Here is a 25,702-nt window from a genome sequence, read left to right as displayed (position 1 = left end):
ATGGGGAAGCAGGAGCGGGAGAAGGTCCTACTCTACGCCGCCTCCGAAGGCAACCTCCGCCTCCTCAAGAGTAACCCCGCCGCTTCCTTATCCTCCTCCTAGGGTTTCATAGCATAGCAGCGTGGTCAGTACTTTTGACTTGGCTCCGCATTGCGTGCGTACTGCGAAGAGATGGCGCGGGGGCTCGACTCGGGGGGGGCAGGCCGAGGCCGCTGTAATTGCGGCGGTGACGGATGGCGAAGGGAACCGCGCGCTGCACCTGGCGGCCGCGGCGGGGAGGGTGGAGGTCTGCAGGTACATCGTCGAGGACCTCCGCCTCGACGTCAATCAACCCAACTTCAAAGGTTTCGTCCTCGTCCCTTGTTCCGTTATTGTTCCACTCGCGTCAATTTTGCACCACTTCAACTTTTACTTTAGTTCCCCCGCAAAAAAAAAAACTTTTACTTTAGTTATTATCTGTGTTGGTGGCTACCGAGTACTGACTAGTCAGCACGCACTACCATGTGAAATTTGTATTTTAGGCTTCAATTTTGGTATTACATGCTGCGTGCATTTACAGTTAAATCAAATATATGCAATACAGCCATGTCCAGAAAGTTCATGCACCACATCACAGGTATCGGTTTGGTTTTTCTTCAGACATGTTATATGGGCAAATCGATATCTGTGGAATGTATCTCAAGTGTCGTCTCCTCTATCAGTAATCGTGGAATCTTGGAACTCTTTAATTGTAAACAGTAAACATGTCAGATGGAAAGGCATTTGATACTTCATTAGGGAACTGTTACCACATTAGTTGTTTTTTTCTACAGCTGACCCAGATGCCTTGTGTCCTTGTCTATGAATGAAATTTTTCAGTAGAGGGCAGGAATTAATGGTGTGAGTTTGTTGAGCTCTCCTGCTGTTTCTTTTTCTCGTGTTGTTGCAGGTGAGACACCACTGTTCTATTCTGCCTTTTATGGAGGAGCTGCTGCTGCCAGATATCTTATTGATCATGGTGCTGATCCATTAGCTGGCAAAATATGGTCACCTCTCCATGGCGCTGCAGCAAAAGGTCTCTCTCTTTCTCAATAAATATAGTTGGAGTCGATACATCACATGTTTTAGGGAATTTACAGTCACTTCGATCTTTTTTCATTTGAAACCCACATCTATGGATATAAGCAGCAATGCAGCATTAGACTCCGAAAAATAATTGTTGTCGCTTTCCGTTTAGGGCTCTTATAGCTGTAGGGATATGAAAACTTGAAATCAGAATGCTTGCTTTTTTTAAGTCTGATCCTATGTTTCGATAGCAGGAATGAGAAATAAAAATGGATCCTATGTTTCATGGTGGAAATGATTAAAGAAAAATGGCATGGATTTGATAGGGATGTGAACGGTTCATATCCCCATGTTTTAAACCCAAAGGGGAAGGCTTGGTTATGAGGTGGATATGGGAATGGAAAGCCAAAAGTACTAAATTACGATATAGGAGGAACTTGTTAATTTCTCATTGATTGAAGAAATTGGCACCCAAATGCTTTCGATAAGATCAGCCTTCCTTTCGTTGATATTTGATTGCCAGCCTCTCTTTGTTTGAAGAGACTTGCCTAAGGAATAAACTAAGGATGAAACACAGAATCATGGCCCAGGGCTGCAATTTTCGCTCTTGAGATCATGACGGTTGACTACCATGACACCTCTGTTCGTAAAAGCGATGCGCTTCATGCTTCTGTTTTAGCATATCTTGCCATATGTTTCTATGTGATTGATTCCTTTGCATGATGAAAGAAGAAAGAGTGCCATGTTTTCTTGAGAACACCTTTTGAGTTTGGAAACTACATGTTCGATTTCCTATTGTTTCTTATTCAAGGTATTGATTGTAAACTTGTATAAACTAAAACTTGATAATTTTTCTACTGCTGAGGCTTAGATACAGAAGTAGTGAAAGTATAATTAGTCCCAATCCGATCACATTTGTAAACATCATCCTGGATGGGAACATTGGTAACTGAAGGATACTGATCAGTTAATGTTTGATAAACTGAAGCCTTATCTGGAGTTCATTCAATGCAGATCTATTGACAAAGACAGCTACTGCTACATGTTGCCAATTTTTTATAATTTTTTTTTCCAGGAAATTTTGAAATAGTAGAACTGCTGCTTTCAAGAGGAATCAATGTGGATTTACATTCTGTACAAGGGACACCGTTGCGTGCAGCTGCTCTTCATAAGCAAGATTGCATGATGAAATTTTTGTTGGAGCACCATGCCGATGTAAGACATCAGTTTCTTGATTCTCTCCTTGGCTGTGTGCAAAAGAAAAACTCAAATTGAAAATCTTGCGTTCATTTGCACTTGTGCTCCTTCTCTATATTCTATTTGAGTTTAAATCAAAGAGTATACATTGTCGAAACAACACAAATTTTACACGGACAGTAATTATTTTTCCTATAGTGGAGCTTGCTCACTTTCCTAGAAGTCTGTGTTATGTTTTTTTTGTGGGAAGAGTGTGTTATGTATAATTTCTATATAAACACATTTCTTTCTATTTCTTCCACTTTCCACAGCCTAATAAGGTTTGCAGTCTTAATTATACCCCATTGAGTTGGGCCATGCGTACTAAGTCGCTAGAATGTGTGAAGCTACTCATTCAGGTCAGTACTCTCTCTTCGTGTGGAACTTTCTTACAGTGAACTCTGTGCCAGCTTCATTAGCATTTCTATATAAACACATTTTTATGGCTTACATGTGAAGCATTAGCTCAAATGATCAAATAATTGTTCATTTACACAGGCAGGTGCTGATGTGAATTTCATTGACTTCAGTGGTATTACTAACTTGATTTTGGCCGTGCAATATGGCTTACCTGGTACCGTGCAATGCTTACTAGATGCTGGTGCTAACCCCAATATTCCAGATGAAGTGAGTTTTATTGGTATCCTCTTTTGATGTTATCCTTTGTCATGATCGATTTCATGCATAAACTCTGTTATAGGTATCTAAGCATTGTTTCCCTATAGGGTCAAGTTAGGCTGTAGACTCTTGACAAATTAGAATAATATGCTTGCCCACACTTTCTCTGACCAAGTGTACACATGCTAGCACCCCTAAGTCCTTGTAGGATAGGTTAGTGGGTGCTGGCCTTGTACAGTTCAGTTTTCCATTTCTTCTTGAGTTCTGTTTTTGTAGCTTGCTACATCCTTTGTACTTTTGCCGTCTTCTCGATGGTTCCTTCTAGGCGTGTGTTTGAGAAAAGTGTACTCATGCTGCGAGGAGTAGGCTTGAATGAGGAGTAAACACACAATTCTTTATCAAAACTTACATGCTCCGCAGAAAACATCAGACACATATTATACTAATCTGTTCAGTGTATATTGTTTTCTACCCTCACTCTCAGTACTTATGATGTTTAAACATTGTAGGTTTAAAATCTCTTGCGTTGTAACTTGCAGAACATGTCATGTAAATGTTTGTTATCTACTAAACTATGTATTGAGAAAAATGTACAGCTTCTTCATAGTCTTGTAGAAGTAAAAGAAACTCAAAATGCTACTTCTACATAGTATTTGTTTGGGTGATGATTAATTGTAAAACCAACCTTTTCTGTTATTTTTGCAGTTTGGTAGAACACCTATTGAATTTGCTGCTTCTGAAGGCAGAAGGGACATGGTTGAAATGTTATTCCCTTTAACTTCTCCAATTCCAACACTGCCCAAATGGAGTATCGATGGAATCATTTCTCATGTGGAATCCTTTGGTTTGAAACCAAGGGCATGTGTTTCCTTCTATCCTCACTTGCAGTTACACATAGTATTTATCTCCATGCATTATTATCATAATTGCTATTCTCCAGCAGTTCTGCCTGTCATTCAGATAAGAAATAGTTTTAACTTAGTATTGTCACAAAGTCAAGTGTACAAACAAAGTAGCAATGCAAATTTTACTTTTGATCCCTTGCATCACTACTGGCAAAATTCCAATATTTGGGTATGACTGCATGAGCAACTACTCATGTAATAATGTGCTAGGCTCAAGAAGTTACCTTAGACGCTATTGCGCAAAGTTTTGTAGTTTTTCGCTCTGGCCAATAGTTTTTATAATGAATCAACGATAAACCTTCAAAACTGCAACATAACACAGTTTGATCGTATTAAGTAACTAAGTGACAATTAGTCTATTCAGGCTGAAACTTGCAAATTGGTACAGATTCCATGAAAGTCTAGTTCTACATATTTGTTCTAACCACAAATATTCTGTGCTCAGGATAAACGGAAGTGTGAAAAGAGAAGAACTGGACTGAAACAGAAAGCTAAGGAGGCCTTTCAGAGAGAGCAATATTTTATAGCGTCGCAGTTCTATAGTTGTGTAAGTCATTATTGCCTGAATGACAGATGTTTTGTATATTTCTAAACAATTGACCTCAGTCAACACTGTAGTTTTGTTGAAAGCAAATGCTACATCTTTCTGGTAAAACTTGCGTCCTTAGATGCTTCCTCCACTACAGAGTGTAAGGCATTTTAGTCAATCGTTATAAAAAACCAAGTACCAGCATTACAACATCAATTAGTATCTTAATTAGATCTATCATGAGACATGCTCTCGTAGTATGTATTATTTTATACTCAACTACAGCATACATTTATAGAAATTAGTGGTCAATGCCTTACATCTTGAATGGAGATAGTAGTTGCATTATTTAATAGGAGATTTGAAAAGAATGTAATATTGATCCGTTAAATGACATCTATTCTATCTTAGCAACAATGGCGTTGTTGAGCAGTTTGTGTTCAGAGGGCTGAAGTAATGCAATACTAGTTTCTACTTTGAAATGTACCAGCTTGTCCAACACAGTTGCTCGTTTCATGTGCTCAAGCTCTATATCAATCAGCATAACACTATTTGAGCGTTATCCTCATTGATCTATTTATTGTCTTGGAATGCTGTTTTAGGTATTGCTAAAACCTGTATGTGATTGGTGTACTGTAGGTAATGGCATTTGACCCTAGTCCAGATGATCGTGTAACCATATTGGCAAATCTGAGTCTTTGCTCGTTGCGTGGCGGGAACGGAAGAGGTGCTCTCTCCTATGCTACTATGTGCAGAATGAAACGACCTCATTGGCCAAAAGCCTGTTATCGACAAGGGGCAGCTTTTATGTTACAGAAGGTAAAAGGAACATAGTTACTTTTTTTCAAGCATCCATGGTGACGACCATAGAATTGATCTTCTGCTTGTATCTACTTATAGGACTATCAGAAAGCATGTGAGGCTTTTGAAGATGGCTTGAAGCTTGACCCTAAGAGTGCTGAAATTGCAAATGCTTTAAGGTAACTGGTCCATGTTTTCATGATGTGAAGCGGCGCAGGCACTTCCCTGCGTCATAGGTTCAGTGAAAGGATATATGATATCATACATGTATCAAATTCCTTCTAGAAGGCAGATGATTATTTCCTCTCTTGATAGGCAATTGTGTACATAGAAGATGGTCCCCTCTCCAAATGAATATCACATGGATTAAGTTATTTAGGGCCTGTTGGTATTTTTAGCTAGAATTTGTCTTTGATCTCTTCAGCTCTAGCAGTTTATTCATGGAAAGTGCACCTAATCTTGACCAGCATAGTGTATTCCTTAGTGATGATTAATCTTCTGGAACAGGAGTTTTGCACAAAATTCTGACAATGCTTATGTTCGAAATGTTTTGGTCACAGGGAAGCCCGCGAGGCAGCGAAGAATGCTTGTTGACCTCAAAATTAACTAACGTCAGTCTTACCTGGAGAAATTTTAGGCCTTGTTTTGTTGCTGGCACCAGGATAATTCCGCAGCTGCCCTTTTGCCTAGTCTTAAAACTCTCGGCAAGAATATATATGCAAACGTCTTGTGCGTCTCGAACATTTCGTGGCACTCATCATGTGTAAATATGCCTGTATGAACCCTCTTAACTGTAGTATCTAGTTCCAGTTTACCCAGTTCAAATTAAGTGTCAACAAACTTTACCGTCAACAAAACATTAAGCTTGTGAAGCTAGTATTGATTTTCGCTGGTTTGCCCGTAAATTGGAGCTCAGTTGAGATGTTTTTGCTTGTGGGCATGTGTGCTGCTGAACTTGATTCTGGATATTTTCACATTGGAATGCCGCATTTGGATGGGATCTAGTACTGAGTTTTGGGGATGATGCGCACAATCAGCTTAAATTGAGGTTTCTTGTCGAGGAGGAGAAGTTGTCCGTGGCGGTGCCAGGATGAAGTGAGGGGAGATCGAGAAGAAAACCGACGGGCCTGGGGTTTCAGCTTAATGAATTGAAAAGCAGCACCCTCTTTCTTACGGTATTAGCAGGGAAATATGGGCAAAGTGATGAGATTATACAAATATTCCCAGACGAGTAGCAGGCTCTACATATTCCAGAGAAATAAAATTGTGTATCCTTCCAAGGAGGAAAAATATTCCATTTGAAAATGAAAATAAGGCGAAACAGATCAGTCAAAATAATAAGCTTCTCTTCTAAGAAAAAGAACTCTAGAGCTTTCTTGGTGCAATAGGACCCCAAACAAATCATTCACCCTTTCAATAATGCCACTGAAACCAGCCATCCCCCTTTTTTGACGGAACAACGTACACGTTTCAGAATTGGCTCGAGCAATGGACTGCACCAATAAATTCCGACAAGAGCGGGCTCCGAGCTGACGAACCTACATCATCCCACAGGCATGATTGGTTGATTGATCGACGATGTGGCTACCCGAGACAACATTTACAACTGCATGATTAGGAAGCAACATTAATGGATTAACCAGTTGAATATCTTGCACGCAATGTTAGCTGCACCGTGCACGAACAGATGTTTCGAGGATTTTGGGACAGTGATTGATGGATGACCGTATAAGGTTACTTGCATGGGATGAAACTGTGTTCCAACTTGATTTGTTCACTAGTTCATTCTCTATTATGATTCCAAAGAGTAAAATTGAGGTTGTCAAATTTGATATCCAATAGAGTAAAATGTGCCCAAGGGCTTTCAACACTCATGTGGGCTCTATTTTTTTTCGAAATGGAGGTATTTCCCGGCTTCTGCATCATGACGATGCACACGGTCTTTTATTAGAATAAGGTTCAAAAAAGTATCGTTTACAACTCACGCATCATCGAGGATTGATACAAAAATCAACCATCAAAAGAAACACATACTATGACTACACATCAACATAACCTTCTAGTATGTCGCCAACCAGTCTGGCACAAGATATCCTGAGCGACCATCAGGAGCCGTGTGCATCCAGAAGCCATGGCATCCCGTTGTCCCTCCGGAGAGATTAGGACCCAGAGCTGGACCCAATGAGAGACCATATGGATAACTTGTAAGAAATGAAAAGATAGTTTTTTTATTATCATTCCTGATCCTCCAAATAGACCAACATAAAGCAGAAACCCCAATCCGGATAAAAACCTTAGATTGTCTATCTACTCCATTTAATCAATTACCAAACATATTAGTAATATTGGTGGGAGATGGAAGATTATAAGTAAAATTAACCGTACGCCATAAAAGCTTAGCTAAAGGGCATTCAATAAAAAGATGTTGAATGGTCTCCTGTTCCCCACAGAAAACACATTTTGTACACCCATTCCAATGACGTTTAGCTAGATTATCCTTAGTTAACAACACCTTATTACTTAAGAACCACATGAAAATCTTAATCTTTAACGGGATTTTAACCTTCCATAGATACTTTCTCAGAAAGGGGGTATGGTCACACATAAGATCTTCATACATCGACTTTATTGTAAACAAACCATTCGTTGTCAAATTCCAGACAAAACGATCATCCTCTTCATTCAATTGTACCATCATGAGTCTCCGACATAATTGCAACCATAAAGTTCATTTATTACCATTCAGCACTCTACGGAATGTAATATTCAGGGCAGATTGGGCTAACACCTGTGCAACTGTGACATTCTTATGGTGAACAATATTATAAAGAGACGAATATTGTTGAGCCAAAGATGTATTACCTAACCAGGTATCTTCCCGGACACTCAAACCATTACCCACTTTTAAAAAACTCCGAGAAAAAAACTCATGTTTGACCTCCATTAAACCTTTCCAGAAAGGGAAATCAGTAGCCGATAATGTTTTCTGTCTTAGGTATTTATTATGCAGCAATTCCTGCCACACCCCGCCCTCATTAAGAAATTTTAAAAGCCATTTACTCAATAAACATCTGTTTTTGATTTCGAGAACCTCAATATCTAAACTCCCTTGATCTTTGGGTCTACAAACAATGTTCCATTTTGTAAGCCGGTATTTTCTTTTGTTTTCGTCGGACTGCCAAAAAAACCTAGATCTATAGAAATCCAAACATTTCCTTACCCCAACAGATATTTGCAGGAACGACAACATAAACATCGGTAAGCTAGTTAACACTGAATTGATAAGAACCAACCTACCACCAGAAGATAATAGCTTCTGAGAATACCAGAACGAACTTACCACCATGTGGGCTCTATCTATATTGCCAAATTGTTAAATGGGCACATTTAAGTGGCATTTGTGTGCATATTGGCCCAACTTCTGAGGATACCAGAACGAACTTGCCACAATGTGGTGCTGACATACACTTTCGAGTTTTTACAACTCTTTAAACATCACCTTCGTGTTCACTTTACTAAATGATGGTTGGATTATTTGTTGGCCAATGTGTCATTGTATATTTGGAACATCATGGTTGCTTAAGCTTATTTTTCCACATCGTGTCGGTGCAACCTGAGATGACGGCTGCAAAGGCTTTCCCAAAATGTGGTCATCAAAATAAAGTGCACTACGAGCATAAAGTGGTTTGACCAAAGTGTTTATTATTGAGGTACTATATCGAGGGGTGGGGTGCTCACAAAAGTGTAGGAGTGTCCATGTGCTTCTTATGGTGGTATCGAACTTCATAAAAACATTCATCGCATGGTTGTTTCACCTAATGGAACCAAACGTGAATTTAATTGTGTGTTCCTATTTAAGCGGGAGAAGAGAGATGCAACCTGATCATAATTCACAAACAAACCATCCCAAGTACACGAGTCCGAGCAAGGAGTAGATCTCAGTCATTGCTAGGTTTATGTAAAAAAAAATTGCACCTAGCTGAATCCGATTTTTCAATGCCTTTGGAAGTCACAAATATGTCAGGACTTGGAAGCATCGGGATTTCTACATGAACTAACAAGGCAGGGCATGATGTTGCTGCTGCTATTTCTGATCAGTCTCTGCTTAGGCCTCTTATCCGAGTGGCAACTAAGGTGTACGAAGCTCCATCAGTACTGGCCATGCCAGAGGAAGATACTTGCATGGCGAACCGCCTCTTGTCGTCAACGTCGCTAGCAACAGGGAGACCGTACTCATGGAGCAAGCAATAGGCACACCACTCTTGCATCGAGCCATGGCCTCGTAGTCCACCTTCTTTTTTTCGAGAACCCGTAACGGATGTGCGCATCTTTGTATTAAGCTATCAATAATGTTACAGAATGGCTACAACAGCACACACTTGTCTTTCAACTTACAATACATTCGTACAACAAGAACGATAAACTCACCTTACCCAACCTCTAGCCAAGAATGGCGAAGAGATGGGGAACTAAGCCTCCAAACCACGTCACAGCCAACGCCAAACACTACCAAAGCACAACCAAATACCAAAGTTGCCCACGTACAACTACTCAATCGCCTAGAAGAATTGGCGAGCAAAGTGAGCGAATGGCAGGTTTGGCCGAACTTGGGAAGGAGATGAGCGAACATTGTTGACGCTGACATACATTGCGCCCGGAGACTCCTCACACCTTGAGTAGTAGTCAGCACACCGAGGTCACCAACTCTGAATGCAACAATGAGGACACCCTTCGCGGCCTAGACAACGCCTCCAAAAAGGGAAATGGTGTTGCAGCGCCGCAACCGCTCGGTCCAACAAAGCAGACCTAGGGTTTCCCCTCGCATCGAGGGGAGGAACGGTCAGACCCATGAAAACACGCCCCAAAGAAAATAATGGCACCCACAGGCGTCACCGCGTTCAGCACCGAAAGCACTGAGCAGGGTTTTCACCCGGCCAGAGACCTTCCCCCGACGAACCGGAGATGAGTAGTAGGTTCTACCGAAGGCATGGGGTATTACCGAAGGAAGAAACTAAATCACCGGCAAAGGAGGACGTTTCCCACCACCGCAGGAGCACCCTAGCTCGCCAGATCTGAGACCAAGATGGTCAAGACCAGGCAGAGCAGGATCGCTGCCGCCACCGAAGCAACACTCCAGCCATGACCGGCCATGGATGGCAGCACCAGAACCTTGAAGCAACACTTGAGGAGCTTGGTGCATCGCCACACCAGTACCAGGTAGCAAGACAGGGCGAGGGGAGGGGAGGGCCATCTCAGCCCAGATCGGGCCCGCCTCGGCCTAGGTCTAGCCCGCGGGTGCCAATCGCTGCCAAGCGCGGCGCCCTAAGCTCCGCCTCCTCACCCCCTGACGAGGGATTAACTCGTCAATGCCTACATATTGTAGACTTAGGGTTTCGTAAGAAGTAGAGTAGATCTCGAATATTTCAGCAGAACAAAGGTGCTCAACTCAATATTACAGTGGCTAGGGTTACAATGATTCGGTCCCCTCTTTCACCCTCAACTTCCCCTTTATATAGGAGGTGAAGCCGAGCCTTTTCCGTGTCGTACAAATTACAAATTGTTGGGCCGCGTTGGGCCTTTCCCTATATTGATACAAGTGTCCTACAATAACTCTAGCTTCCTAATCCGAGGATCTCCAATCTTCTAGGCCTCCAAAGCTTCGAGTCCATGGGCTTCCTGCTTTTCTGTGGACCAGTGGTACTTACTCGACATGTCCTGTAGTCATACCTATGTCACCCCCGTTGCGCCGCCGGTGTAGCAGCAACACCCATCGCTGTTGCCACGCCTGCTCAGCCATCGCCGCCATGTACAGGCTCGTATACGCGCCACCGGGAAGAGGCTTCCACCGCCCTCCGCCTTTGAAGGACGTGAGCTACCGCCACCGCCGACATGGGCACGGCGGCGGGGGAAGCACTGTGTGTCACTACTAGAAAAAGCTACTGTCGGTGCACCAAAGCCTGCCGGTGGAAACACGTCGGTGGTAATGAGTTACCGCCGGCGCACCAGCTGGTGCACCAGCAGTAACACGAGTTATCCCCGGCGCACCAAGCCTGGTGCGCCAGCGGTATGTTTTTTCAAATTTAAAAAAGGCTGATCTAGATCTAGATCTAGCTCGGGTTCGTTTTGCTAGGCTGTGGGCCGCCTTGTTGTTGTTGCCGTTGCTGCGCTGGTGTAGGAGGAGGAGGAGGAGGAGGAGTAGGCTGGAGGTGGAGGTGGAGTAGGCCGGAGGTGGACGTGGAGGAGGAGGAGGAGGAGTAGGCCGAAGCTGGAAGTGGTGGAGGAGGAGGAGGACGGAGGTGGAGGTGGAGGAGGAGGCCCGAGGTGGAGTAGAAGGTGGATGTCACTAGAGGAGGAGGAGGAGGTAGTTTAAATCGGATAGGAAATTTCGCGTAGATACATTTTAATATAATTTTTTTTCCATCGGAAGTCGTATGCAACTAGGAATCCCATTTTACCGAAAGATGATGCCATTTTGCATAATATATTGAAATTCATTTTTTTAAAATTTTCGGTAAAACTAGATGCCATAATACATGCGCACTTGAAAGGATTTATTTTTTGAATTTTCGATCATTTTCTTTGTTGTTTTCGAAAACTGAAAAGGCGATCCAGGGGGGTGTGGGGAGGGAAAATTGCATCTCCCCTTACTGTCGGCGCACCACCATGTAGGTGCGTCGGTGGTAAGAAAATTACCACCGGCGCACCAACATGGGTGGTGTGCCGGCAGTAAGGTGGCTCCGATTTTCAACTTGGCCTGGAACCAGGTTCACCCTTATCCCCGACACTAAATTTTTTATGCGCCGACGGTATTCGGTCATCACCGGCGCACCCGAATCATGGTGCGCCGGTAGTATTTAGCACCGGCGGGCACCTTTTTGGTGCACTGGCAATAATGTTTGCGTCTATAGGCCTTTTCCTAGTAGTGTGTGTGGCTCGGCTTTCTAGGGTTTTGGAGGGCCTCTGTAGCTGCCCCAGCGAGCGACCCGGGAGGCGTGTCTTTACCACCTCCTCAAAATAGGCTTTGCCCCCACTTTACAAATAAAGCCGCAATGGTCAAACCAATACAAGGTGGAGAGAAGAACCTCTTACAAAGCATATCAAAGAATAAACAAAAAAAAGAAAACGGAAAACCAACACTAGCGGCGACATTGAAACCGAGTCGAGTTGGGGCGCCACAATGACTCCCCCAAGACGGTAACGACGCATTACGCCACCGGCATCGAGACCACGAGGTCTAAGGTTTTCATAGGAAAATATGAGATTCATCATTCAGGCATACTTTAGAAAGATTCGATCATATATTTTTGCGAAGAGTTTTGGAGGATTTCAACCATTAAAACACCAGGGTGTTTCAATCATAGAATTGAGGTCGTCAAATTTTTATAGAATGCAATTGCATGTCACCGAACTCTATATGAGCCAGCTCAATATGAACATCAAGCACCCGATGGGGTGAATGGAGCACTTAGCCAAGGTGGTGCGCAACCTGGATGCCTCCCTGAAGTCCTCCACAATGGCAGCACAAAGTATGAATGTCCAACTTCTCTGGCTTGAGGAAGGTGACCACGCCATCCTCATACATGGAAGTGCTGCGTGTTAAGCCCGCATCGCGCCAGCTGAGCCAATAGTCCGTCCACCCGAAGCTCTCTCAATCATGAGGTGAGCACATCCATCACCGTATCGAAGAGCAAGGGAGATAGAGGATCCCCTATCTAAGCCCATGCCTGTTCGAGATCAGGCAACTGACAACTCCATTTACTACCACCCTCTTCGACGCCGTGCTGAGGAGGCCACAAATCATGGCGAGCTATCTAGGACCAAAGCCAACCATGGTCAAGACCTCCAGCAGGAAGGCCTAGTCCACCGTGTCAAACATATTGGTGATGTCGAGCTTGAACAAGATCGATGGCGACTTGAGGGCACACAACCCCCGAGTTGTGCATCACACTAGTTGGAAGTTATCATGCAAACATGGCCCTCTGATGAAGGCACTTTGATGGGCGGGTGGAAAGCACCTTGGCAACCAACTTGGCACGCTGCAAATGAGGCTAATAGGCCGGAAATCTCGAACCACCACTACGTTAGCGTGTTCGGGAAGAAGGGAAATCAACGCCTGGTTAGCCGAGTGTAGACCACGGGCATCGCCCCTCCACAGAGTCTCAAAGGCATCCATTATGTCGTGCTTTATGATATGCCAGCACGAGTTGTAGAACCTCCCAAAAGTGTTGGAGTGCCCATGTGCTTCTTATGGTGGTATTATGGTGGTATTGAACTGCATAAAAACATTCATCACATGGTTGTTCTCTAATGGAACCAAACGTGAATTTAATAGTGTGTTTCTATTTAAGCGGGAGATGAGAGATGTAACATAATCATAATTCACAAAGAAACCATCCCAAGAAAACGAGGCCGAGCAAGGAGTATATCTCAGTCAATGCTAGGCCCATGTACAGAAATTTTCCACCTAGCTGAATCTGATTTTTCAATGCCTTTGAAAGTCACAAATATCTTGTAGGACTTGGAAGCATCGGGATTTTTACATGAACTACCATGGCAGGGCATGTGATGTTGCTCTGCTTAAGCCTCTGATCCGAGTGGCAACTAGGGTGTAGGAAGCCCCATCACTACTGGTCGTGGCTGAGGAAGAGACGCCCATGGCGAACCTCCTCTTGTCGTCGACGTCGCCGGCGACCGGGAGACCGTACTCGTGGAGCAATCAGTCGACGCGCCACTCCAGCATCGCTTCGTAGTCCACCTTCTTGTACCGCGGGTAGTGCAGCAGCATCCAGAAGCTGAAGCTGACTACGCAGCCCTCGGGCGCTTGCTGCTGCCGATGATATATGCTCCTGTGGCCGCTTACGGCCGCCGTGTGGGCGGGCTTCGCGCTTGTTGCCTCTGAACGCATTTTATCACAATCATAAGGGTTCAGCCGTTGGATCCATGTCCGGCCGAATCCAACAAATCGTTGACGCTCGCAATAATTCCTCTGAAAGCATCCGCATGCTGCTTGAGCAGAGCGCTAACTCGAGCCACACACCATTCTCTGACAAAGCAAAAGAACAAGTTCCAAAACATGCTCGAGCAATGGTGTACATCAATAAATTACAAAAATGGCACGCTCCCTCTTCGCCGGTGTCGCTGTGAACTAACATCATTCCACAGGCATGATTGTGACTGAGTGTGATTTGGGGAACGAGGGGTGTATGGTGTTGGGGCTGGCCTCGGTGACACACGCCGAACCAGCCCTCCGGCGACAAACGCCGATGCCCTCTCTCTTTTTCGCACAGACGGAGGTAGAAGAAGAAGTGGACAACTCAGAAATTTTCCTGGCCGGCGCACAAACGCCGACGTGGGCGCACCAACGCCCTAGTCTTTTCTCTATCCAACTGGCTCAAACAAGCAGTACATAGCAGGGGCTTTATACATGGAGTACGCACACACGAATGCCACGCTCAACTCCTGTGCCCACGACGCGCTACACGATCAGCTCGCCGGGCCGCGCGCTCGACGCGCCACTACGCGTACGACTGATCCACAACGTCTACCCTGCAGCTCTCTACTACTCCGAGTCTCTGACCCGGCCACAAACCGGAATATACACACGCACACTCATGAACTCACACACCGGTTCCCAGCTTCGGACACGCCGGTTGCTGGTGATGGCTTATTGCTAACATACGGTTGTTTCTCAGAAATAGGGGAGATCCCTTCTGAAAAAAAAGCAGATCTGTACGGGTTTAAAGTGTTCTAGCCAGGCTGGGTTATTTTCGGGCTGAATATAGAAATCCCAGGCCCAGCCCGAAAGAGCTTCCGGGCCGTAATTGGGCTGCCACGGTCTCCTCGTCTTCCTCCATTCCACAATCCGCTCTCGCTCAGGCTGCTCGATCGCCATGGAGATGGCGGCGATGGGGAAGCAGCAGCGGGAGAAGTTGCTACTCTTCGCCGCCTCCGAAGGCAACCTCCGCCTACTCAAGAGTAACCCCGACGCTTCCTTGTGCTCCTAGGGTTTCACAGCGTGGTCAGTACTTGACTTGGCTCCCAATTTTTTTTTCCGCATTGCGTGCGTACTGCGAAGAGATGGCGCGGGGGCTCGAATCGGGGGGCCAGGCCGAGGCCGCTGTACTTGCGACGGTGACGGATGGCGAAGGGAACCGCGCGCTGCACCTGGCGGCCGCGGCGGGGAGGGTGGATGTCTGCAGGTACATCGTCGAGGACCTCCGCCTCGATGTCAATCAACCCAACTTCGAAGGTTTCGTCCTCGTCCCTACTCCCGTTGTTCCCCTCACGTCGATTTTGCAGCTCTTCAACTTTTACTTCGTTATCTGTGTTGGTGTTACATCTTGTCTGCATTTACAATTATATTTGGTTTTCCTTCAGACATGTTATATGGGTAAATCGGTATCTCTGGAATGTATCTGAAGTGTCTCTTCTATGTGTTGGTGTTACATCTCTTGGCACCTCTTTAATTGTCAATAGTAAACATATGTCAGATGGAAAGGCATTTCATACTTCATTAGGGAACTGTTACCACGTTTGGTTGTTTTATCAGATGGAAAGGCCTTGTGCCCCTGTCTGTGAATGGATTTTTTTTGGGTAAAGGGCAGGAATGGTGTGAGATTGTTGAGCTCCTGCTGTTTCCTTTTTCTCGTGTTGTTGCAGGTGAGACACCACTGTTCTATTCTGCCTTTTATGGAGGAGCTGCTGCTGCCAGATATCTTATTGATCATGGTGCTGATCCATTAGCTGGCAAAATATGGTTACCTCTCCATGGCGCTGCAGCAAAAGGTCTCTCTCTATTTCTCAAGAAATATATTTGAAGTCGATACATCACATATTTTAGGGAATTTAATTATAGTCCTTTCGATCTTTTTTCATTTGAAAGTTGAAACCCACATCTATGGATATAAGCAGCAATGCAGCATTAGACTCCGAAAAATAAGTGTTGTCGCTTTCTGTTTAGGGCTCTTATAGCTGTAGGGATATGAAAACTTGGAATCAGAATGCTTGCTTGTGTTAAGTCTGATCCTATGTTTCGATAGCGGGAATGAGAAATAAAAATGGATCCTATGTTTCATGGTGGAAATTATTAAAGAAAATGACATGGATTTGATAGGGATATGAACGGTTTATATCCCCATGTTTTAAACCCAAAGGGGAAGGCTTGGTTATGAGGTGGATATGTGAATGGAAAGCCAAAAGTACTAAATTACCATTACTGCACACATGTCTTAAACTGAGAAGTTGCTCCCATTTCTTAATAAAAAACTACTCCATCCGTTCACTAATTTAAGACGTTTCGGCAAGCTAATTTAGTGTCAAAACATCCTATATTAGTGAACAGAGGAAGTTGATTATATAGGAGGAACTTGGTAGTTTCTCATTGATTGAAGAAATAGGAACCCAAATGCTTTCGATAAGATCAGTCTTCCTTTTGTTGAGATTTGATTGCCAGCCTCTCTCTGTTTGAAGAGACTTGCCTAAGGAATAAACTAAGGATGAAACACACAATCATCGCCCAGGGATGCAATTTTCGCTCTTGAGATCATGACGGTTGACTACCATGACACCTCTGTTTAAAAGCGATGCGCTTGATGCTTCTGTTTTAGCATATCTTGCCATATGTTTCTATGTGATTGATTCCTTTGCATGATGAAAGAAGAAAGAATGCCATGTTTTCTGGAGAACACCTTTTGAGTTTGGAAACTACATGTTCAATTTCCTATTGTTTCTTATTCAAGGTATTGATTGTAAACTTGTATAAGCAAAAACTTGATGTTTTTTCTACTGCTAGGCTTAGATACAGAAGTAGTGAAAGTATAATGAGTCCCAATCCGATCACATTTGTAAACATCATCCTGGATGGGATCATTGGTAACTGAAGGATACTGATCAGTTAATGTTTGATAAACTGAAGCCTTGTCTGGAGTTCATTCAATGCAGATCTTTTGACAAAGACAGCTACTGCTACATGTTGCCAATTTTTTATAATTTTTTTCCAGGAAATTTTGAAATAGTAGAACTGCTGCTTTCAAGAGGAATCAATGTGGATTTACATTCTGTACAAGGGACACCGTTGCATGCAGCTGCTCTTCATAAGCAAGATTGCATGATGAAATTTTTGTTGGAGCACCATGCCGATGTAAGACATCAGTTTCTTGATTCTCTCCTTGGCTGTGTGCAAAAGAAAAACTCTGAAATTGAAAATCTTGTGTTCAGTTGCACTTGTGCTCCTTCTGTATATTCTATTTGAGTTTAAATCAAAGAGTATACATTGTGCGAAACAACACAAATGTTACACAGACAGTAATTATTTTTCCAATAGTGGAACTTGCTTGCTTTCCTAGAAGTCTGTGTTATGTTTTTTAATGGGAAGAGTGTGTTATGTATAATCTCTATATAAACACATTTCTTTCTATTTCTTCCACTTTCCACAGCCTAATAAGGTTTGCAGTCTTAATTATACCCCATTGAGTTGGGCCATGTGTACTAAGTCGCTAGAATGTGTGAAGCTACTCATTCAGGTCAGTACTCTCTCTTCGTGTGGAACTTTCTTAAAGTGAACTCTGTGCCAGCTTCATTAGCATTTCTATATAAACACATTTTTATGGCTGACATGTGAAGCATTAGCTCAAATGATCAAACAATTGTTCATTTACACAGGCAGGTGCTGATGTGAATTTCGTTGACTTCAGTGGTATTACTAACTTGATTTTGGCTGTGCAATATGGCTTACCTGGTACCGTGCAATGCTTACTAGATGCTGGTGCTAATCCCAATATTCCAGATGAAGTGAGTTTTATTGGTATCCTCTTTTGATGTTATCCTTTGTCATGATCTATTTCATGCATCAACTCTGTTATAGGTACCTAAGCATTGTTTCCCTATAGGGTAAAGTTAGGCTGTAGACTCTTGACAAATTAGAATAATCTGCTTGCCCATACTTTTTCTGACCAAGTGTACTCATGCTAGCCCACCTGAGTCCTTGTAGGTTAGGCTAGGGGTGCTGGCCTTGTACAGTTCAGTTTTCCATTTCTTCTTGAGTTCTGTTTTTGTAGCTTTGCTACATCCTTTGTACTTTTGCCGTCTTCTTGGTGGTTCCTTCTAGGCGTGTGTTTGAGAAAAGTATACTCAGGCTGCGAGGAGTAGGCTTGAATGAGGAGTAAACACACAATTCTTTATCAAAACTTACATGTTCCGCAGAAAACATCGGACACATATTATACTAACCTGTTCAGTGTATACTGTCTTCTACCCTCACTCTCAGTACATATGATGTTTAAACATTGTAGGTTTAAAATCTCTTGCGTTGTAACTTGCAGAACATGTCATGTAAATGTTTGTTATCTACTAAACTATGTATTGAGAAAAATGTACAGCTTCTTGATAGTCTTGTAGAAGTAAAAGAAACTCAAAATGCTACTTCTACATAGTATTTTTGCTGGGTGATGATTAATTGTATAACCAACCTTTTATGTTATTCTTGCAGTTTGGTAGAACACCTATTGAATTTGCTGCTTCTGAAGGCAGAAGGGACATGGTTGAAATGTTATTCCCTCTAACTTCTCCAATTCCAACACTGCCCGAATGGAGTATCGATGGAATCATTTCTCATGTGGAATCCTTTGGTTTGAAACCGAGGGCATGTGTTTCCTTCTATCCTCACTTGCAGTTACACATAGTATTTATCTCCATGGATTATTATCATAATTGCTATTATCCAGCAGTTCTGCCTGTCATCCAGAGAAGAAATAGTTTTAACTTAGTATTGTCACAAAGTCAAATGTACAAACAAAGTATGCAATGCAAATTTTACTTCTCACCCCTTGCATCATTACTGGCAAAATTCCAATCTTTGGGTATGACTGCATGAGCAACTACTCATGTAATAATGTGCTAGGCTCAAGAAGTTATCTTAGACGTGCGCAAATTTTTGTAGTTTTTCGCTCCTGCCAATAGTTTTTATAATGAATCTACTATAAACCTTCAAAACTGCAACATAACGCAATTTGATCTTATTAAGTAACTAAGTGACAATTAGGCTATTCAGGCTGAAACTTGCAAATTGGTACAGATTACATGAAAGTCTAGTTCTACATATTTGTTCTAACCACAAAAATTCTGTGCTCAGGATAAACGGAAGTGTGAAAAGAGAAGAACTGGACTGAAACAGAAAGCTAAGGAGGCCTTTCAGAGAGAGCAATATTTTATAGCGTCACAGTTCTATAGTTGTGTAAGTCATTATTGCCTGAATGACAGATGTTTTGTATATTTCTAAACAATTGACCTCAGTCCACACTGTAGTTTTGTTGAAAGCTAATGCTACATCTTTCTGGTAAAACTTGCTTCCTTAGATGCTTCCTACACTACAGAGTGTAAGGCATTTTAGTCAATCGTTATATAAAACCAAGTACCAGCACTACAACATCACTTAGTATCTTAATTAGACCTATCATGAGACATGCTCTTGTAGTATGTATTATTTTATATTCTACTACAGCATAAATTTATAGATTAATGGTCAATGCCTTACATCTTGAATGGAGATGGTAGTTCCATTATTTAGGAGATTTGAAAAGAGTGTAATGTTCATCCGTTAAATGACAGCTATTGTATCTTAGCAACAATGACATAGTTGAGCAGTTTGTGTTCAGAGGGCTGAAGCAATGCAATACTAGTTTCTACTTTGAAATGTACCAGCTTGTCCAACACAGTTGCTCGTTTCATGTGCTCAAGCTCTATATCAATCGGCATAACACTATTTGAGTGTTATCCTCATTGATCTATTTATTATCTTGGAATGCTGTTTTAGGTATTGCTAAAACCTGTATCTGATTGGTGTACTGTAGGTAATGGCATTTGACCCTAGTCCAGATGATCGTGTAACCATATTGGCAAATCTGAGTCTTTGCTCGTTGCGTGGCGGGAACGGAAGTGGTGCTCTCTCCTATGCTACTATGTGCAGAATGGCACGACCTCATTGGCCAAAAGCCTGTTATCGACAAGGGGCAGCTTTTATGTTACAGAAGGTAAAAAGAACATAGTTACTTTTTTCAAGCATCCATGGTGACGACCATAGAATTGATCTTCTGGTTGTATCTACTTATAGGACTATGAGAAAGCATGTGAGGCTTTTGCAGATGGCTTGAAGCTTGACCCTAAGAGTGCTGAAATTGCAAATGCTTTAAGGTAACTGGTCCATGTTTTCATGATGTGAAGCATCGCATGCACTTCCTACATCATAACTCATAAGTTCAGTGAAAGGGCAAATTATATCATACATGTACCAAATTCCTTGTAGAAGGCAGATGATTATTTCCTCTCTTGATAGGCAATTGTGTACATAGAAGATGGCCCCCTCTCCAAATGAATATCACTTGGATTAAGTTATTTAGGGCCTGTTGGTATTTTTAGCTAGAACTTATCTTTGATCTCTTCAGTTCTAGCAGTTTATTCATGGAAAGAGCACCTAATCTTGACCAGCATAGTGTATTCCTTAGTTATGATTAATCTTCTGGAACAGGAGTTATGCACAAAATTCTGACAATGCTTATGTTCGAATTGTTTCTGGTCACAGGGAAGCCCGCGAGGCAGCGAAGAATGCTTGTTGACCTCAAAATTAACTAACGTCAGTCGTACCTGGAGAAATTTTAGGCCTTGTTTTGTTGCTGGCACCAGGATAATTCCGCAGCTGCCCTGTTGCCTAGTCTTAAAACTCTCGGCAAGAATATATATGCAAACGTCTTGTGCGTCTCGAACATTTCGTGGCACTCATCATGTGTAAATATGCCTGTGTGAACCCTCTTAACTGTAGTACTCCGTATCTAGTTCCAGTTTACCCAGTTTAAATTAAGTGTCAACAAACTTTACCGTCAACAAAACATTAAGCTTGTTAAGCTAGTATTGATTTTTGCTGGTTTGCCCGTAAATTGGAGCTCAGTTGAGATGGTTTTGCTGGTGGGTATGTGTGTTGCTGAACTTGATTCTGGATACTTTCATATCGGAATGCTGCATTTGGATGGGATTGTTCGACGCGATTTTGTACAAGTAGTTGCTTGTCAAATTGGCAAGAAAAGAAAATAGTTGAGGTTATCGATTCATGTGCTAGTGTGCGGATAACATGCAAGCGAAACTAGTATTGAACAAGAAAGATATGTACATGTACACATGAAGCTGGCCATTAAGTTGATACATGAAGCTAGTAAATTAGCAATTGATCGATATATATATCCAGCTTCATGGGCACGTCAAGTTCAGGCAGCTAGAATAAGCGCCTAAGCAAAGGGAAGGTAACTAACTAATATTTTGTAGGTACATGTATACGAGCCAAAATACTACGGCGTACTTACGGTCCGGCCGGCCGGCCGCGTGCGGGCGTACCGCCTACGTACGGGATTTGTTAGCCGCAGCTAGTGGAGGCGATAAGCTGGAGCTAACTCGCGGCCTGGGCAGCGCTACGCGCCGGCCGACCGATCCCGCCCCCGGATCGGACCGCCGTTCGTTTCACGCATGGTACGGTAGAGAATTACCCCATGAACATGTCGCTTTCGTTGCAGCTGTAGTTGTGTCAGCTTGGTACTAAATTGCATGTTGTTTCTGATCGTGCCTGCAAGGCATGTGAAACCTAGTAAAAAAGGTTGGCTACTAGCTGTAGGCCTGTAGCCTACCTTGCACGAGTGCCCAAGCTTTGCCGGTGCATGGCGTTGCTCACATGGTGGGTTCCACCTATTCTACTTGCTAAATCTCTAATCCAGCTAGCTCCACATCTAATTAAGTATAGTTGCAATAGTGGTAGAGTATCATAAGCTTTTTGTGGATCAATAAAATTGTGGAAAAAGTTTGCAACATTTTGGGCACACTTTTCTGGCAACAATTATTTTGCTATAGGTTTATTTATAACAAAAATTACCATCTATTTTACATAAATCGTAAATGGTTACAACAAAAAAATCGAACTTGTAGCTAACACCTTCAAAACTTTACAACATCTCGCGTGTGTCTTCATAACATTTCGGCACAACGTTGGTAACTCATTTTCAACGCTAACACACAAGCACAAACACAACATATATGCCACACACGAGCTTTGCTTCAAATTTCCAATATCGAAAATAATTTGCTGTCCATGGTGGTAGATGCACACGGGGGGGTTTAGGTACACACGCACTAGATTGCCGACGCATGGCGTAGCTACCGGAGCCTCATGTCAGCACTACCAGGTACAGCGTTTCAGGCGTAGCATAGTGTAGGCGTGTAGAGTTACCTTTTACCATTTCGCAGCCCGAAACGGCCCAGTCGGCGTTTGTGTACATACGGGCCGATTTCAGGTCCAATACGGGGAGGGCCGGCGCCGATCCAACCCTTTTTGTGTGTCGTCGCGACGGCCAGTAGCCATTGTATTTTTTGAGGGCAGCACAACCATCGTCAGCCACATACAGAAGACACAGCGCGTCCAACCCATAGCCTTTCTGCATCTGGAGCCATGGAGCCAGCCGGGTCGAACGTCAGCCGCAGCAGCCATGCAAGCCGAAGGGAGGCATCGAGTGGCGGGTCATCCGGAGCCCGCGATCATGGGATGGCAATCGTCCTCGCCGACGACAAGCCCCTGTGCGACGAGCCGGGCGGCGCACAGCCGGTGTTGTTCTGTGCATGCGCAAGGCCAGCTCTGTCGCTGAGGGCAAACACCATTGCCAACCCCCACCGTCACTTCCTCAAGTGTGGGAATCCAGCCCGCCCGCCCATCAGGTGCGAGTGCTACAGAGGGATACAGGTAGGAGACACCACCTCGTCGTTGATCCTTTTTTTTCTGTTCATTCTTCCGTTTCATCGTGCTTACACCTCCCTTTTTATTTTGGAACCGTCGTGAAAATAGGGTTGTTTTCTGTGGATTTGGGAAGATCTGCTCAAGAGCTATACAGATGCGAAAGTAGCTTACGCAACGAGGCGTCTCGAGGCAGATAATGCTGCGTTAGCTGCAAGGGTTGCGGCTGCGCGCGCGCGTTGCGTTCGTGAGGCGGAGGAGATGCAGGCGCGCCACGATGAAGATGTTGTGAATCTGCAGATGCATCACGAGAAAGAGATCGACGGGATGCAAGCAGAGCTCGCCGAAGCGAAAGCGAACGCCCGCAAGCTGAAGATCGTAATCGCATGCTTAGTGCTTTTCTGCATGCTCAGGATGGCTTGATCCTTTTAGTTTGCAAAAGGAGAGATATGTTCTTCCTTCTCGCAGGAGCGTAATCGGAAGACAGAACTTTATGTATCTTTTTTTCCGTACCAGATTATCAATCAATAAATTTGAGCACTTTTCACCAGATTACCAATCAATCAATAAATTTGGGCTCGGTGCAGAACTGGAGGCGTAGCAGATTTTCCGCCGGGATCGAGTCCACTATGCGGAAAAAGGAACGGAGCGCTTCCGCAGAATCGACGATGATATCGTCATCCTTAGGAGGATGCAGGTTCTTGAACAACGGCACGGTGATGCTGGAAGTTGCATGCGACTCGACCTTGGCCTTCTTCGCACGGGCAGACCTGAAAAAGAAAACGTCCGTATAAGAAACCGGGCCGTATAAGCAACAGCAACCAAAAACAAAAACAAAACAAGAGACCTTGTTAGCACTGCGTTTTCTTCGTCAGCCTCCTCCCGAGCGCGGACCGAAGGAGCCATGTCTACCCTCCTAGCAGGGATGGGGGGATGGCAATAGTGTGAGGAGGGGAGAGGAGAAGGTAGGAGGTAGTGTTGAAACAGATTGTGGGTGCTCAAAACAGGAAAGCCGACGGTTAAATAGAAGCAAAACAGTACGTGGGCAGAGGGAAAAACGTGTCTGCATCGTGGCTTATAGAATTTTTCCAGCAGAGAGATGATACCAAGCAGGATGAACAAGGCCCATCCAGCCCATTTTTTCGGCCTGCGTTGAAAGTGCAGAGCGAGGCCCAACTAGGAGTTGTCAGAACGTCCAGAGCGCCGTACGAGCTATGGCTGGCATGCATGCCTCTCGTGTAGACGTTCGTGGCAAAGCTATAGATGTAGGGGAGAATATACCACTGCACTTCGGCGAGGGCCAGCCGTCCAACGCTGAAGATCCTACGGTGGACACAAGGTGCACACATACCACCATGCATGCGCAGCTGCCCACATAAACACAAATTCGCCTCTCTTTCCAATATACGACGATTTTATTCCTCAATTTGTTCATTAATCACCTATTTGGTTGATATATTAATCGACGAGATCGAGACGTCAGGCCGCGACCACGACGTATGGATTCCGATTTTCTAGATCTAGATCTAGATCTAGATTGAGCGGTCAATGCGGGATAGATAGATCTAGATCTACATAGGGATGTGGGAGATGCTTGTAGGAAGGAAAGATTTGCTCAAAAAATATTATTTTCTTTGGCAAATTGACCAAATTTGGGGTAGAAATGGGCAAAAACTAGCTGGGTTGGGAGAAGGCTCGGGATGTGTGGGAGGAGTGGTAGTGGAGGGAGTGGTTGTTGGCAGAAATAGCCCAGGTTACTACCGTCGCACCAGGACATGGATGCGCCGACAGTATTAAGCCGACTCGGCTGTATTTGGTGTGGGCCAGTCCCCGAAAGTACTGCCGGCGCACCAGGCCAAGGTTGCGCCGGCAATAGCGTATTACCACTGGCGCGCCCCTGGACCGGTGCGCCGGCAGTACTTTCTAGGCCTGGTCCGAATAAGGGAAGCCACGGCCAGGATTTATCCCCGGCGTATTTTTATGCCAAGTGCGCCGGCAGTAAGAAATCATCGCTGGCGCAGCGGCACAAGGGTGCGCCGGCACCAACTTCCACCGGCGCAATGTTTTGCTGGCGCGCCGGCAAAACAATTACCACCTATAGGCCTTTTCCTAGTAGTGTAGGCCACCGCCGGGCACGTATTTTCCCCATTCTCGGCCGATCAAAAACTGAATCGAATCCAACTAGGTGTGTGCACCACTGCGTCTCTTCTCCCGCCCTATGTTTGTGCGTTTTATAAGTTTGCTCCAATAGTTATCAATTTGTGTTTTAATAACCCAATGATCCAATCCTGATCAACTTCAGCATGGATCAGTCCTTGTGTTTTCGGTCATTGGTGCACCTTTTCGATCAGACTAGGAAATGAGTCCATGTGAGTTTTAGTTAGCAATTTTGTTAATATTGATTTATGATGCCGCATTCATCCTATAATTTTAGCACCCCATTAAAATCTATGCGATAATTTTTCTTATGTGATAGGGCATGTGTTAGAGTTTCTCATAGGCCCCAAATAATGTCGGCCCAGCCTTGGGCCGAACCCCCTAACTTAGGGCATGTTTTTGAAAAGTTGGGATATCGAACACCATGGGAGGTGGCAATTCGGCTCATAGGAGCAAATGCTCTCATTATATAAAATAATTAAAAAACAATTTTAAAAATGTTAAAAAATTCTGATATAAATTTTTTGGTGTACATCTTGACATTCTATGTTAGTGCGCAAATTTTCGTGGAGAAACAACATTTTATATGTCGTGTACAAAAAAGACAAAAAAATATCCTGTACGTCGTCGTGTTATAGCATCAAAACTTGTCTT

General features: G+C 43.8%; 1 protein-coding gene and 1 pseudogene across 1 annotated transcript; both read left to right on the top strand.

The window, feature by feature from the left end:
* Positions 1 to 6,061, top strand: LOC124703738 (annotated as a pseudogene).
* An 8,964-nt stretch (positions 6,062 to 15,025) lies between these two features.
* LOC124703737 (ankyrin-3-like) lies at positions 15,026 to 20,999 on the top strand. The gene is made up of 11 exons (XM_047235965.1): positions 15,026 to 15,108; positions 15,209 to 15,382; positions 15,793 to 15,918; positions 17,133 to 17,272; positions 17,568 to 17,654; positions 17,794 to 17,922; positions 18,620 to 18,772; positions 19,262 to 19,363; positions 19,980 to 20,159; positions 20,240 to 20,319; positions 20,708 to 20,999. Exons 1-11 carry the CDS (start codon positions 15,030 to 15,032, stop codon positions 20,739 to 20,741), a joined length of 1,284 nt encoding a protein of 427 aa, XP_047091921.1. The 5' UTR covers positions 15,026 to 15,029; the 3' UTR covers positions 20,742 to 20,999.
* Positions 21,000 to 25,702: the final 4,703 nt, after the last annotated feature.

Source organism: Lolium rigidum, chromosome 3 (assembly GCF_022539505.1).
Source record: "Lolium rigidum isolate FL_2022 chromosome 3, APGP_CSIRO_Lrig_0.1, whole genome shotgun sequence".
Taxonomy (NCBI): domain Eukaryota; kingdom Viridiplantae; phylum Streptophyta; class Magnoliopsida; order Poales; family Poaceae; genus Lolium; species Lolium rigidum.
This window is presented reverse-complemented; position numbering and strand designations above follow the sequence as displayed.

Bases quoted from the DNA above. Each gene is read 5' to 3' on its own strand.
- LOC124703737 (XM_047235965.1), top strand. From the start codon at position 15,030: ATGGCGGCGATGGGGAAGCAGCAGCGGGAGAAGTTGCTACTCTTCGCC. The intron at 15,383-15,792 runs GTTTCGTCCTCG...GTGTTGTTGCAG, and splicing joins CAATCAACCCAACTTCGAAG to GTGAGACACCACTGTTCTAT. The intron at 17,923-18,619 runs GTGAGTTTTATT...TTATTCTTGCAG, and splicing joins ATCCCAATATTCCAGATGAA to TTTGGTAGAACACCTATTGA.